General features: G+C 28.6%; 2 protein-coding genes across 8 annotated transcripts; both read left to right on the forward strand.

The window, feature by feature from the left end:
* The first annotated feature begins 492 nt into the window (after window positions 1-492).
* LOC138178010 (neuroguidin-A) lies at window positions 493-5,098 on the forward strand. 2 transcript variants are annotated; one of them, XM_069109415.1, is made up of 4 exons: window positions 493-605; window positions 1,209-1,734; window positions 1,839-2,189; window positions 2,308-5,098. In XM_069109415.1, exons 1-4 carry the CDS (start codon window positions 597-599, stop codon window positions 2,331-2,333), a joined length of 912 nt encoding a protein of 303 aa, XP_068965516.1. In that variant the 5' UTR covers window positions 493-596; the 3' UTR covers window positions 2,334-5,098. The 2 variants fall into 2 exon arrangements, with proteins under 2 accessions (XP_068965516.1, XP_068965515.1); XM_069109414.1 differs by lacking the exon at window positions 493-605 and adding an exon at window positions 717-1,128.
* A 2,499-nt stretch (window positions 5,099-7,597) lies between these two features.
* On the forward strand, window positions 7,598-15,079 carry mxt (Eukaryotic translation initiation factor mextil). 6 transcript variants are annotated; one of them, XR_011172561.1, is made up of 11 exons: window positions 7,598-7,749; window positions 8,780-8,898; window positions 9,063-9,203; window positions 9,291-9,460; window positions 9,542-9,737; window positions 10,008-10,079; window positions 10,987-11,047; window positions 11,133-11,421; window positions 11,501-11,753; window positions 11,824-13,237; window positions 13,320-15,079. XR_011172561.1 is itself a non-coding variant. In XM_069109178.1 (11 exons), exons 2-11 carry the CDS (start codon window positions 8,790-8,792, stop codon window positions 13,422-13,424), a joined length of 1,518 nt encoding a protein of 505 aa, XP_068965279.1. In that variant the 5' UTR covers window positions 7,598-7,749; window positions 8,780-8,789; the 3' UTR covers window positions 13,425-15,079. The 6 variants fall into 6 exon arrangements, 5 of the variants coding, with proteins under 5 accessions (XP_068965279.1, XP_068965283.1, XP_068965280.1 ...); XM_069109178.1 differs by having other exon boundaries at window positions 11,824-11,945; XM_069109179.1 differs by lacking the exon at window positions 7,598-7,749 and adding an exon at window positions 8,084-8,203 and having other exon boundaries at window positions 11,824-11,945.
* The last annotated feature ends 325 nt before the right edge of the window (window positions 15,080-15,404 follow it).

Here is a 15,404-nt window from a genome sequence, read left to right on the forward strand (position 1 = left end):
GATAAAATTTAGAAAAAATACAATAGATGAATAAAAACAAAATGATTTTCCTGTGCGACAATTTTATTTTCCTCTATCTAGCTCTTACTGCTCGTATTGAAAACGATAATATTTATTTTAGATATTCTTTTATTTAAATCATTTTATCTTATGCTATTCTGATTTATGACTAATTTAGTTGTGAGAAATAATATACCTAATGTTCGGTACGATATCTAGCATGTTAATTATTATATAGAGAGTGTTAATTAGTGTGTTTATTCTTAAAATTCCCGCAATTTTTTATCCTTGCAAATGAAAAGGAAGTGAATCTTTTATAAATGTAAAATATTACTTAATAAACAATTTAATCTATTTCGTTTCTATATCATAAATTCTTAATATATAAAAATAATTATTTATAAGTTGATAAAAGTTTAATTTTGATAGAAAATGGAAACATTTTTACTACATAATAGAAGGTGTTTTGATCAAGCTTTTCCGAGCGAAAAAATATACCCCCGAAAAGGAAAATATCGTCCCACGTGGGGACTCGTTTAATTACAAGTTACGTTATTTAGATATGCATCTGTTCGGTTAATTTTTATTTCAGAACAATGGTACAGGTGAGTAGAAACTTTTAAGTATATTACATTGATAAATTTCCATGCAGTTTGTCTAAATCAATGCATTTTTCTATCAGGTCTATTGGAAATTTTTGATTGTTTTTTTTTTCCGTTGTCATCCATTAGTAAATAGGAAAGATGGCAGCAGATTATTGCGCTTTTTTCCCGTGCATTTACGGGTCCGACATTTTTCTTAAAATTAAGCCTTTCTACAAATTTTCGGGTGAAACTTATATAAAAACATTGGTTACGCTTCAGTTTTACGAACAGAATTTAGCGCGTATTTCATTTCTTAAATAAAATGTGATTAATATTGAAATAAATAGAATACATAACGATTTTTGTATATTGAACTTGTGTCAAATACGGTGAAAGACTATATAGAAATTTTAATTGATGTCCTTAAAGGATATTTGAATTCATGTGAAATAAAAATTTAACATTTTATGAATGAATATCCCATTGTGAATTGTTTATTTATAAACATTTTTTCTTTTTTAAACAAAATATGACAATAATGAGGGTACATAATTTTTTTTATGTATATAATGTGTATATCTAAATTGTATATGTTATTTTAATAATGAAATATTCTGTTTGCAGGCAATTGATGAAATGGAACAAAGAGATCTCCCACAGGCTTTTCGCTTGCTTGGGGAGATGAATGCTAATGTTCTACAAGTTAATCAACTTGTAGACAATATGTTAGTCCGTGTCAAAAATGGGGAAATTTCTACGGACAAGGGTCTTAGTTTCCTAGAAATGAAATATCATATGTTACTTTCTTATCTGATTAATTTGACTTATGTAGTTTTGAGAAAATGTTCAGGAGAACGTATAGAAGGAGATCCATCAATCGATCGCTTAATTGAAATAAGAACTGTCCTAGAAAAAATCCGACCAATAGATCACAAACTAAAATATCAAATAGATAAACTTGTTAAGACTGCAGTAACTGGTACTATTAACAGTGATGATCCAACTAATTTTAAAGCGAATCCAGATGCATTTGATAGTAATGATGAAGAATCTGATAGTGATCAAGATGGTAAAGTAGATGGTTTTAAACCAACACAGGCAAGAAAATCTAATATTTATGTACCACCAAAACTTGCTGCGGTACATTATGGTCAGTATTTATAAATGTATATTTGCACAGTGTAACAGCTGTAATATAATATTTTAAGGTAGAAAATTATAATACATTAAATATTTCGTATTTTTCATTTGCAGATGGAGATGAGACAGTTGCTGAAAAAATTCGCAAATCAGGAGAAAGAGCTCGTAGGCGTGCAGTATCAGGTGCTGTTTTAAGAGAGTTAAAAGAAGAATATTTAGATGCGCCTATTGAAGATAAACACGGTTTAGGGGAAAAACAAGCTAGTCTAGGTCGAGAAAATAAACGGAAGATAGAATATGAAGAAAATTATATGACGCGCTTACCTGTTACTAAACAAGAAAAACACAGACGTCGCCAAATAACAACTCTTGGTACACTTGGAGAAGAAATTACAACTTTCGGGGAATCATCTTCTGTATCTGCTAAAAAGAGAAAAGCGCAGAAAAAAAGCAAAGCTAAAAAGAGTAAATATTTAAATTTAGTTATTTAAATTTAAAATTAAAATAAAAATTTAAATTTAATAAATATGCTTATGTTGTACTGAAGTATTTTATTTACAATACAATTTGTATTTTCTTATAGGTTTCAAGAAAAAACGGCATCATTAAATCGAGTTTATAAAAATTTGAAAAAGCTGAATTTCGTACAGCATTAATAATTAAGGTAAAATGCAAATTTACTTCAATTCTTCTTGACAAACGCAGATGCCATTAATACTCGTTAATAAGTTAAGCTAAATAACTCATAAACAACTAGTAATAAAAACAACAATCGTCAACGGTGAAATAAAATAGCACGATGGTAATTTATTACTACATAAGACATACTAATGGTCGTGTAATTGATAATTATAGTTAATAATGATTTTAATCTTTAATTGTTGTCTAAAATCAATTTTTATCTGTGGAGTTGAAATGTTCCATAAGTCACAAGAAACGATATTCTGACGATATTAAGTACATGAAGAATAATGTCAAGGTACATACGAGCTTAACTTATAAAAGAAAATTACGTGTAATCGTGACACAATTAATCAAATAATGGATTTCGGCTCCAAGATCTAAAATTGCAAGTTAAACGTACAAGTTGAAAGCAGAAAAATTTTCTGCTTTATTTTGAGATATTCTCCAGCTATAGATGAGGAAACCAGTAACATAGCAGGAGGAATGATATTGAATTAATTGTTACAGAAGCGTAAAAATCACAAGACATTCAATGCAAAAATTAGAAAATTCAAGTTTAATAAGGAAAATGACTTTAGAAATTGCAAATATTCTGCAACTTCTAAATATTGTTCATCGTGCGATATCGCGTGTCTTAGGATTTTCTCGCTATTTTAGAGTAGTGTAGTAAATAGTTTTACTATTATATGTATGTTTCGTTTGTGTTTTCCCCTGGTAAACTGTTGAGGCTATTATATCTTGATGTGAGTCATATTTTATGTTAAGTTTAATTTTTACAATGTGTTTATGCATTGTATTTATTGTTTTAACTTTAGATTGATTTGGTTAAGTTGTTAAACTTATATTAAAAGTAATATAAGGATAACACGAATGTGTCAAAATTCAAAATTAATATTGTCAATTTCTCGATTTCTACTTAAGTTTACTGTATTTAGTTTCTTAGAGAGGGGGTATGTGTGATATTGAAAGAAAAACTAATATACGAAGACTAGAGCGAAAATCACTTCTGCAATAGAATAAAGAGTTTGTACAATCAAATTGTAAAGAGCATCCATATCTTGTGCTTAAATAGGTTCCATTTTTTAAATATTAGATATAACTTTGGGTATCTTTTTAAACCCAAATGTTTCCTTTTAAGATAAAGGGAGAATGATGGTAAATACATTTAATGCAGATCATAACATGGATATTTGTATCCAGTAGTCGTTCCTGCAGAAGTGATCCGCATTACCTTCAAAAGTACTAATTCGCTATATGCTAACCAAGGGCTCAACCATCCATAGATGTTATATTTTTTACAAAAGTGTTCATAGATTGAGCCAACTTGGTAATGCATGATGTTACATATGCCCTCTCTTTTTCAATCTGTGAAGACGATTAAAATGTGATAAATTATTCATCAAATAATAGTTAAAGAAACTAACAGAATAGCACAATTGCTGGGCATTATTTACAAGTGCTAGCAAGCCTAATGTCAGCAGCCTTGTCGTATTTGGTAATGAAGTTGGAATACTGAATAGCGGGAAGATTTTGATTAATGATGTCAAGCTATACTTACAAAATCTCATGCCTGTTTAATGTATGGCATGCACAAAATAATTAATGAAAAATTACAATCGGTTTCAAAATTTGCCCGACATTTAGTTTTCTCATACTTTATACATAGATGATAATTTTTGAAGCACACTTACAACTGAAATAACTGTAAGTCCAAAATACTAAATACTATACTCGTGTGTGTGCGTGTGTGTGTGTATATTTATATATATACATATATACATAGTGTATATTCTTCATTTCTACATTCTGAACTGTTTATAAATGCTCATTGAAAAATATCATGCTGTTTGCAATAAGTAGAGAAGAAATTTCAGTTGAAAGATTTATGATTACATCTGTTTGTTAAAGATAAATTTCCCTAATATGTTTTACATATTTTGGACTTATAGTAAAAGTGTATGGGTGTGAAAAATATTCATATGAGACACATATCCACACACAACATATAGCAGCAAAGTAATAGGGTTACATTGAATACACTACCTCAAATCAATAGAAATATGGATTTACAATAATAGAACTGCGTCAGTTGCGTTTACATTGTTGTGTTATTGTTCATTTACACATTTACTGATACAGTAATTTTGTTGTGAAATATAATGGAACATATTATGCCTTATGAAGAGAAGTATTTAGAGTTTGTTATCTTTGACCTGCATAGCAGGTATGAATTTTTTAGCAATGTACAAAGGAAGCACAAAATATGTAAACGTTACTGCGGGCAGGGAGTTTAAAGTAGTCCTTCAAATCCAACAACGCTGCCGAATAACAAACTAAAAAAAGGAGAAACAAAATATCTTTGCAGCAAAAACGAGTATAAAATGATTTATTGACTAATTCATAGTCTGAAGAATGTAATGTTTCATTTATTGATGAATTTTCTATAATTTATGTACTAAGACAATTCAGTGTATGTGAGAGAGCGAAAGTAAGCGCGTGCGAGAGAGAGAGAGAGATTTACCTGTATATTACAAATGGTTATTATGAATGAATTATTATTATAAATTAATATTATTATAATTATTATGATTATTCTGATTATTATTATATTATCATCATCATCATCATCATCATCATCATCATGTAGAATGCTTCTTACTGACTGAATAAAATGTTTTCAATGTCAATAATTTATTTACATAAAGGATGTAGCAAGATAAATGGCCCAAAAGTGTGCGTGAACCGGTTTTACTGTACCGTACCAAAAGGTAAGCTTACCAAAAGAAAACATCGTAAGGCGATTTTCAACCCTTTACCTCGACCAAAATGGTAATAGTTACAGAATGGATTTGAATTATTCGTTTTTATCTTATTTTCCCTATTTAACAACATACAAAAATTCTACATCATTATAGACACGATCATGTATGTTGAAAACTTTTAGATTTTTTCGATGCGAACCCTAAGTGAAAAAAATTAAAAATGCTGAAAAATGTAGATTTCGAATAGAAGTTTTAGAACGATCACTTTCTTATCTTTATAGTAACGACATGTCAGTATGACTATTATTCTCAACCCTTTCTAGATTTCTTGGAAAGGTGTGTCGTAGTTAAAAAAATCAAAAACCAATTTCCTTGAAGATTTTCAGGTAGAAATGTGATTAATATTTTCAAATTTTGCATTTTTTTTACGCAGTGAGTATATTGTATGATTTTTAATATTTGTGCGTTCGAAAAAGTAATATACAAATAAAAGGAATTAAATTGATTTAATCAATTGAAAATGTATATGTCCCTTATCTTGTACCATACGAGTATCAGTTTCTCATTCAACGTTGAGGATAGCGGAGCGATTAAGGTATCTTATATATTCCTTTGTGGTGCCGCTGTGAATTTTTTTATCGCAGGTTCGTGCGCGTCACAGCGATCCACTTTTTTGTTATTACATCGATTTTCTTTCTATTATTTGCTACACGACAACAAACGGAGTTCATTTAAAAGTGTTCTAAAAGTATTTTAGGAATATTTTATCATAAAATGTCCATGCAAATAATTTTGGAACACATTTTACTCCGTCGATCCTTCAACCACGTATTGTTTTACTGTTACGGATATTCTTTAATATTTTATATATTATGTAAATGTATAAAATCAGTATTAGATCTTCTGTTTTTGAGTAAATGGATATGGATGGTATTCATCTTTTTTGAAAATTACTATTTTCATATTTATGATCTCCTCTTTTATGTAGGGATTCTGAAGACAATACATTGGGAAAAACTATCATTCTTTTTCAAATTGAAAAGTAATTGCTTTATTAAAGAATCAGGGATTCATCCGTAAAAATGGCTTATTGTTATATGTAGCAACCCTCCATCTAGTGTTTTCAATCTTATGTTCAATTATAATTGTCATGTGAAAATATTTGGGAAAATTAAGGGATTTGCTGAATGTAAACCTTTTAGCTTAATTTTTATTCCATTCTTTCCCCTGGAAAATTCCTGTCATTATTTGAAAAATTCTTAATTGTCAATGATATTTTAAGCATCAGTGCTAACTCCTACGTGGTCCATTCTTATACCTACTCAAAGTGTCGTTTCGTGATTGAAGCGTATCTTTCCACTTAGGTAAGTATAACATATTCATCAAATAATTTTAATTTCACATAACAGTATATGTAATTTTTCTGTAATTCAAAATTTTCGTATCGTTCTTTGTTTACTTCAATATTTTAATATTCAATGGTACAAGTAAGCGTATTGATAGCCTTTTCAATAGAAAAACAATATTTTACCAAAGTCCCCTGCATTTCATTATCTTTAAATTACAACACAAGTTAAATCGCATTATTTAATTCAACTTAAGACTTTATTACTTTATTACTTTATTATGCTGCTCCGATGTATTGTGTCTCTTCAGGTAAAAGATCAGTGATTACCTACTAAGTATGTATGGTTCACGAAAGATCGTCGGTCTTGGGTTGAGTCTTAAGGTTGAGAATAATAGTCATGCTAACATGTCGTTACCATAATAATAAAACAGTGATCGCTCTAAACTGCTATGCGAAATCTACATTTTTTTTTTACACTTCGACACTAATGTGTCTATAATAACCCAGAATTTTTGCATGCCATTAAATTGGGAAAATAGGATAAAAAGAGATAATTCGAATTCACTCTGTAACTATCCTTCTGGTCAAGATAGAGCGCTGAAAATTGATTTACAATGTTTTCTTTTGGTGAGTTATCGAATGGTGCATCACAATGACGCATAATAAAAATCGGTTCAAGGACACTTTTTGTCCCTCGTATCCTGGCTATCTTCTTCTATTGTATGAAGTTGTACGTAAAAGTTTAAAAAACGCAGAAACCTCCATCTGGGATCATATAAACAGGTCTCGATACTCATACTGAAAGTGAGCGAAAGCATGGTAGAAATTGTTCGAAGATTGAGTCGAGAAAAATCAATATGGAAGGCAAAATGGTTTCCGTCCTGTGCATACATGACATGCTATGCATGCCTCAAACAGAAACAGAGGCATTCTATGCATCTTTGTTTGCCTTGTAATAACAAGAACTTTGTTGTCTTCCATATTGATTTTTCACGACTCAAATTTTGAGCGCTTTTCTCTAGAGAGTGTCGAGACCTGTTTATGTAACCGTGCTTTCATCGAGCTAAGTTCCTTCTGCTAGTGAATTTTAAATAACATGTTAGTATCACTGTTGTAAATTTAAGACACTTGAGTATACCTTCGTAACGTATGTCAACGACAGTCGACATATCTTACCGATTTCTTTTAGACGATCTGCCTGTCGTTGATCTGTGGCACGGTCGACGTGGTGGTAAGTGACTTTTTAATTATAAAAATTAAATTGTAGATACTGCTCTTTAAATATAACAATTTGGTTAATGTTAAATGTTAAGTGTTTTTTCGACGTGATGTGCCTTAGCTTTCATAATTTTGGATTTTGCAATGGTAGTTCATGTTAATGTCCTACCTTAATAGAATTCAGTATTTCGATGTATACATAAAGAATTTTCTTTATGTTATTTGTCTTGTACTTTGCAAAATTTAAATAATTCATTATATTTTTTCTCCTTCCCCCCCTTTATTTCTTGCTCTTCCCTTCCACTTTTCCTCCCCCACTCTTGTTTTCTCCTTTCTTTTGCTTACTATCTCTCTTTGTTCTTTGCACATTTTCCCTCTTCTTCTAACGTGCCTTACAAGATGTCGAAAGTACCAAAGGCGCTCGCATGGAGACCGCATAAATTATTTTTATCGCTACGTAGGCTACGGTAAAATAACTTACTATTGTAAAGACTCTACTTTCGCACCAACTCCAACAACTGTAGCAAATATTGTTAAAATTCACGTTAGTACATTAAATATTCAATTTTTTTTTCTTTGCCATTGCTTAGTATTTTCTACATAAACCACACTCTGTTCCGTAGTTATTTTTAAATCACCCGCGGCGCAGAACTACATATCGAAAATTTTGAAGAATACGCTCTACAAAACGATTAAACTTAAGATAATAAAATATCCTTTTCTTCTTTAATTTCAAAATGATATTAAGTTGCCAAAAAAATGCAACATCTGTGTAAATATTGATCATACAAATAATTGCTTTTATTACATTATGAAGTAGCATCGCGTTAGGAAGACTTTCAACAGTGTGTGAAAAGAAATCGGCTAGAAAATTCTATACTTATTTTTACTTTCTTAAAGGTAGTGTTTGAAACTTATGCTTTCTAATTATGTGAAAGAAATAAAGGCTATATTGGTTAATTTCATTAAATTGTGTTTAATCCTTATCTACTTAGTAGCTCTGTTTAATGTCCTTTTTTATTTTTTGTGTTTGTTTGTTTAAGATTATAGAGAATGGCCGCAACACAACTGAATCGAGCTCGAACCATCAAGAAAATCGAAAAACCTCGGCCGCTTAAACTTGCTCAACGCCACGCGACCGTCGATGGGCGGATTACGACTGGTAATATATTGCTAATTAATATACTTATATAATGTATCATTTATTGTATTACATACCTAAGACATGCATATTAAGTTTTATTCTCTTATTCACTTCCTTTATAATATTTTAATTATTGATTTTGGTTATTATAATTTATCAAATTAAAAAATTATATTTTACAGTGGAGGACATAGTGTCCTTAATCGACAATGTTGCTATGCAACTAACTAATGGCTTCCATGATCGAACGCTGCAAATAAGTGTGATTACAATGTGTAATCATTTAAAACTTTGTGCTCCTCAGTTAGAAGCTATTTATAAAGGTATAGCTTAAAATAGTATTTTTAATATAAAAAATAGAGTGAAGTCAAGATACTAATAATTTCAATTTTTTTTCTTTTAATTTATAGATCAGCTGGACAGAGCTTTTGTGGCGATCAGAAATGGAAGTCAAGACGAAAAGTTAGATTTGACGACTAGGGTTCACCTGCTGGAACTTATAGAATTAAGAGCCAAGCAATGGCGTCACACAGATTCTATGGATGTATATTATACACAGAAATTATCGCATTTAGATAATGTATGTCATCCTTATATTTTATTATATTATGTCTTATTATAAATGGAATGGTTTGTAAAGAAGTCTAAATGACATTAATAGGCAGAAGCAATTCCTGACACACCTACAAATGTATTGTCATCTCCTATGGCAACAATGACTTCCCCTACTGTGACACCTATTTTAGGACCTGGTGAAGTTATAAAAAATAGCGGCAAATTTGTTAAACCTACGCGTATCCCTGGAAAAAACTACTGTAAAGATGAAGTTGTTATACGTAACAGTGATTCTGGTAAAGGTAAGAGAAGTTTAAAATTTTTTAAAATTATATTAATCATATGTATATTGTAGATGAAATATACATACATGTAAAACATCATAATATAATGTAGAATACGGCTTACTTGTTTTAATTTCTGAATGGTTTATTTTAATTTTAAGTTACCGTTGCACTATATTTTTGGATCTGTTCATTGATATATCTTATATTTTGTATACTGTTTTTCACATCTATTGTAAGTAGTAAGTATTATGTTTCTACTTCTAAATCATTTGCACAAAAATACAGTGATGGGAATAAAAGGGCGGCGGGTTCACATGATCGAAGAGCTCAGCCAGACAATCATCTCCTTCCAGCGAGGTAAACAAATAATTTGCAGATGGCTTAATAGCATCATGTTCACGCATTACAAAAATAACTAATTATATATTTTTTAATATCTTTACATACCTAATATTTCCATTACATCAATCCACTTTATAAAGTAATAGAAATTGGAGTTTTCTGTTCTTATGATTAAATATTTTGTTAAATATTTACTATATATTCATATATAAAACATTAGTAAAATATATTGAAAAACTTTTCGTAATAAAACGTATAAATAAATCGGTTTTGTTCTTACAACATTGTAAAATAAATTTATGACAGCAAGTGATATTTGTACATTCACGAATATAATTTATGTTGTAACTTACATTTACCTTTATTTGCATGAAATATTTTTTCTTTATATGTTATTATGTTAATCACTTAATGATATTGTGAAAATTCGATTGTGTGATTACTCAAAATCTTTTTTTACTGTATGACTGTCTTGATTGTTATCACATTTTATTATCATTAGTATGCATATTGTTTGCAGCTTATTAAATCACATTTAAGTAAGTATAAAATGTTGAATAACATTTGATGTTATCATTACAATGTTATTCAGTGTTTTATGCATTTCATACTATTTTGTTTACTGCTTATAAATGCTTACAGTTTTAAACATATCTAAAAATTTATCTTATCTCTTTTTACAGGAAATGTTTACATAATTAATGTTAAACTTTTTAATGTTTTAATGCATAAATAATTTGTTTTGGAGTGTTTGAACATTATTTATATTTAATAGATATCTATTGATATATAATTTTGCATTGACAAATTGCACATTAACCACAATGCAAATGAGACTTACATAATAAATTTTAATTGATAACAAACATTTGACATTTTATTAATATTACAAAATATGTTTGACATACTGCTTTTTTTGTAGTAAACCCTGGAGCCAAAGAACGACTTGTCCAAATCACGGGTACTTCCGAGGACAAGATACAGTGAGCTCAATTTTAATTTTAATTATTTACTATTCTATATTAAACTTGGAATATCTAAGTTACTTTTTATCCATTATTACGTCAGTTACGCGAAGGATTTGATAAAAGATACGATTCAACGAAATGCATCGCCGGTGAGATTGGAGCAAGGTGGAGGAGAAAAAGGAGCCATGGGTGGTTCTAGCTCCTCACTAAATAGTAGTGCGTCAGACGAAAGTAATCGATTGCAACATCAGCAACAAAACTCTCGTTTGCGAAGTTCGCTCCTCCACAGCTTCTCCACCAACGACGCCAGTATAGGCGAATATAAATATACAGTTACAGTTGGTAACCAGTCCTTAAAGATCACAGGATGCAATCTCGATCTTGTTAGGGTAATAATCTTTCTTTTTTAAAGGTATAAATTAAGTATCTTATTTGATGTATTTCTAACACAATTACTTTGTATGTTAGACTGCAAAACTAGTTTTAGATGAATATTTCTTGGGAGATTCTGAAAATTTCACAAGTGGTATAGAATATTTCAATTTTGAAGAAGAGTCTCCATTTTCGATTTCGTCCTCCAGTACACAAAAAACATTGTTAACTCCAAATAATACAAACGAAGTAGGCCGAGAATTAAATATGGATAGTACTGCGACGTCAGAAAGTGAAGAAACTTATAAACCCTTTATTATACCTGAACCAAGTTCATCGACTCAGGGAGGTAATTATTTTGAGTGATTATTGAAAGCTTTCAACTACAAAAGATAATACTTTGGTAATACTTTGTTTAGTTCCAGAAATTAGAGAACTCACATACGAGTTTTTGTTGCTGTGTTCAACAGGCCCTTATGCTAAACGACCGCCTGCAGATTGGGCTCGTATTCAAAAGGAATGTCCCAACATTGTTCGCAAGGTACATCAATGTGATACCAATGCTAATCACCTGATGTACGACAGTGTTATTTACTAATTTTTCTTGCAAGATGATACAAGATTAACGCCTTGAAATTAATTTAACTATTTTGGAGTTACGTTTATTCCCCGTATTGAAATGTGCTGATGCTAAAATAACTGTTATATTTTTACTTATTTCACTTTTGGAATATTCGTCCTTAGATATTAAATCTCACTACATTATTAGAATCAGTAATAGTATAGAAGAACAGATATTTTCCATTAGTGAAAGGCAATTTTCACGAAAGTATCATAATTCCTAAAGTCTAATAATTTCTAACTTTGATCAGTTAGAATTGATTCCTAAGCTCTTTTTTCCTTAGCTTATATTTTTTTCCATTGGAAATATTAAATTACAAGGCTGATATTTTAATTCATATACAATATATATATATATATATATATTTAAACCAAAAGTTTGGAACAAGCATGATTTTTGTGATATTTAATAGCTTCAACCAAAAAAATTGTTTTGACAGTATTATGTAGATGTGATTATATGTAAAACTTGTTATATGTTACTTATAATGGTTTTTTTATATTGAAAGCAATATAATTTGCCCTTGAGTTATAATAATATATTAATGTTTATTACTGAATATTATTGCAGTAGTATATGTTTATTTCATTAAATAAATTAAACTCATAATATATACTATCGTTAAATAATTACATAAAGTTCTTTTTTCAATTATATTCTTCTATTTTATTACTAAAATATTTATTTTTTTAATGAATTAGGGATTTGATTACTAATGTAAATCAAAAACGAAAATATGTCGTGTTATGTGTTTGTTAAACATTGTATGTAAATTTTATATTCTCTCAAGTTTCCCATATACGTCATTATTTAAATACTATGATTTGTTTAACAGTTGCATAATATGCTATGCATATTAAATTTAAGTGATTAATATTAAATGAATTTAAGAAAACGTTATTGCAATTTTTATTATTTTAGTGATATTATGTGAAAAAAGTATTAAATTTTACATTATATAAAAAGACTTATATACTAAATGTTATTGTATAACACTTATGGAATTTTTAAGATAATAAACATTTTTACTTTGTATTTTTTAAAATCATGTAGTATGTACATTATAACAAATGTGTGATAAATTCTTGTTCAACTTCAAAATTATATTAGAAAACGTTTGTGTAACTACTCTAAAATGGCATGCATCTACATAAACTATTTAACACTTGCTTTACAATTTCAAAGCATGCTGCTTATAACATCATATCCAGGTAATGTAGAAACTACAATGGTTACTTACAATATAGTTTGTTATTAGCAATTATGCAACTAAACTTTATTTTTATTTAACAGGAACCGATTCGCTGGTTCGAACCGGAGACATATAAAGCTAAGGTGGCAGCTGCTGGTCTTGTTACAGTATTGACGATCGGAGAAGGAGAAACTGATCCAGAATGAGAGGGATTGCAAAATTGTATAATCACCATGAAATTGTATGTATTAATTTACATCGATGTTTATCTCGATGTATTGTGATAAATTTTTAAAATTAAACTGGTATAATGTTCTGACATGAAGGAATAGGTATTATATGAGTAACATAATATATATTGCCGAACTTAATTGTAGCAATACAAAATGACTAGTATGAATATCGAGATATCCGCTAATATTTAAAAATGTTATACGTGTTTAAATCTAAATTGTTTTCAAAATAATTTAATATTGTAATATTTTAATAAGCATTTATGCTTTCTTATATTACACTTATATGCAGCAAATTTGTGGAATTCATTTAAAAAAAATGTTGTCTATTTCTAATTAATCGAACGTGTCTTGCAGCAATATTTTTAGTTTATTTTACAATGGTACATCCATGTACTGTTTTATATTTCGTAGTAGATGGAAGAAATTTCAATATCTTTATTATCATTACTACTACTGCTACTATTGCTCCTATTATTATTACTGTCACTACTACCACTACTATTATTAGTATTGGAATACTTCATATAAACACTTATGAAAGACAATAAACGATTTTTATATTTTTAGTATGACATATAGATCAAATTACGGTACTCATGAAACATAGCTTATGCAATTCATAATTATTGAATATTGTCAAGTTAAAAAATAGCATTTCCATTAATAGTTTTGAATTTAAATTAACGAAGGAAAATTGTTAATTGAAAAAAAGAGTATAATATTACTAACAAATGATTGTTGATTGGAACTGTAAATAAAATTAAATTTAACATTGTAGAATGCGATTTATGTAAGCATTAAAAAAATGCTTCAATTTTTGATGCATAATATATATTTTGTTACATATAACAACTGTAACAAAATAGTGATTTAACATAGTCTAGTCTACCTTTTTAAAGTAGGAACTACTATTTTGGTAATTACTCTGCTGTGACATAATAGCCAAAAAAAAAAGAAAAAAAATGATTTCATTTAATCTTAAATCAAGATTTTATATTTTATATACTAAAACCATGATACTGTGTAATATATATTATCAATTATATGGAGAGATAAAAACAAGTTTTTTGCTTCTATATCGATTTCCGTATAATTAATAATAAGGATTAATATTCAATGCTGCATAACAAATTTTGTATTATAATTAATTCAAGTTTATTTTTTATTAGATATAAAATTGTATTTCAATAAGTTATTTTTTTTTGTTATGGTATTACTTCTCTCCTTTCAGTTAAAGATTATATTATGTATTGTAAATGTTTCATTAGCCAGAATATAAATTACAAATATATTGTTAAGTTTCTTTGATTATTTTTAAAATTACGCATTACGTATCTTTTGACATATGAATTATTTGAACATGTAAAATATGTTATTTCTGTATTTTATTTTCTGGCGTGAAATATTAGGAGAATATTTAATATTTATTTGATCTGGGACTAAATTATGTTGCACGCACACGGAACGTTATGTTTGTATGTTTTTACATCTTTTAATATTTATTACAAATTTACACAATTATTTGATTTAAATTATTAATAATTTATTACTATAAACACTAACTGCAGTAATATAATAGTATATTATTGTACCTTGCTCTTTAATAATAAACCAATAAAAGTAAAGTATCGTCGGGTTATACTTTTTTTTTACTTTAAAACAAAGCACACCTATAACTGGATGCGATGTATTTTGAATCATTGGATTCTATTAATAGTAAGTATGTGAACATTTAGTTATTATGTAAATAAATCAATTTATCTTTTTGCACTATAAGTTTTATTATTCCAGTATCGTATAGAAATGATAATGTCCGAAATATACATACACCTTCAATTTGTGTACACTTCATTGTACTAGATATCGATTGTATTTTTACTTCTCACTTGTAAAAGTTAAAAATGTTATATCTGATGTTATGTGCATAAAACATTTGATATTAGAGGCCTA

Source organism: Bombus flavifrons, chromosome 3 (genome assembly GCF_040668555.2).
Source record: "Bombus flavifrons isolate JBK064 chromosome 3, iyBomFlav1_principal, whole genome shotgun sequence".
NCBI lineage: Eukaryota > Metazoa > Arthropoda > Insecta > Hymenoptera > Apidae > Bombus > Bombus flavifrons.

Bases quoted from the DNA above. Each gene is read 5' to 3' on its own strand.
- LOC138178010 (XM_069109414.1), top strand. The intron at 1,735-1,838 runs GTCAGTATTTAT...TTTCATTTGCAG, and splicing joins ACTTGCTGCGGTACATTATG to ATGGAGATGAGACAGTTGCT. The intron at 2,190-2,307 runs GTAAATATTTAA...ATTTTCTTATAG, and splicing joins AAAAAGCAAAGCTAAAAAGA to GTTTCAAGAAAAAACGGCAT.
- mxt (XM_069109178.1), top strand. From the start codon at position 8,790: ATGGCCGCAACACAACTGAATCGAGCTCGAACCATCAAGAAAATCGAA. The intron at 9,738-10,007 runs GTAAGAGAAGTT...ACAAAAATACAG, and splicing joins TAACAGTGATTCTGGTAAAG to TGATGGGAATAAAAGGGCGG. The intron at 10,080-10,986 runs GTAAACAAATAA...CTTTTTTTGTAG, and splicing joins AATCATCTCCTTCCAGCGAG to TAAACCCTGGAGCCAAAGAA.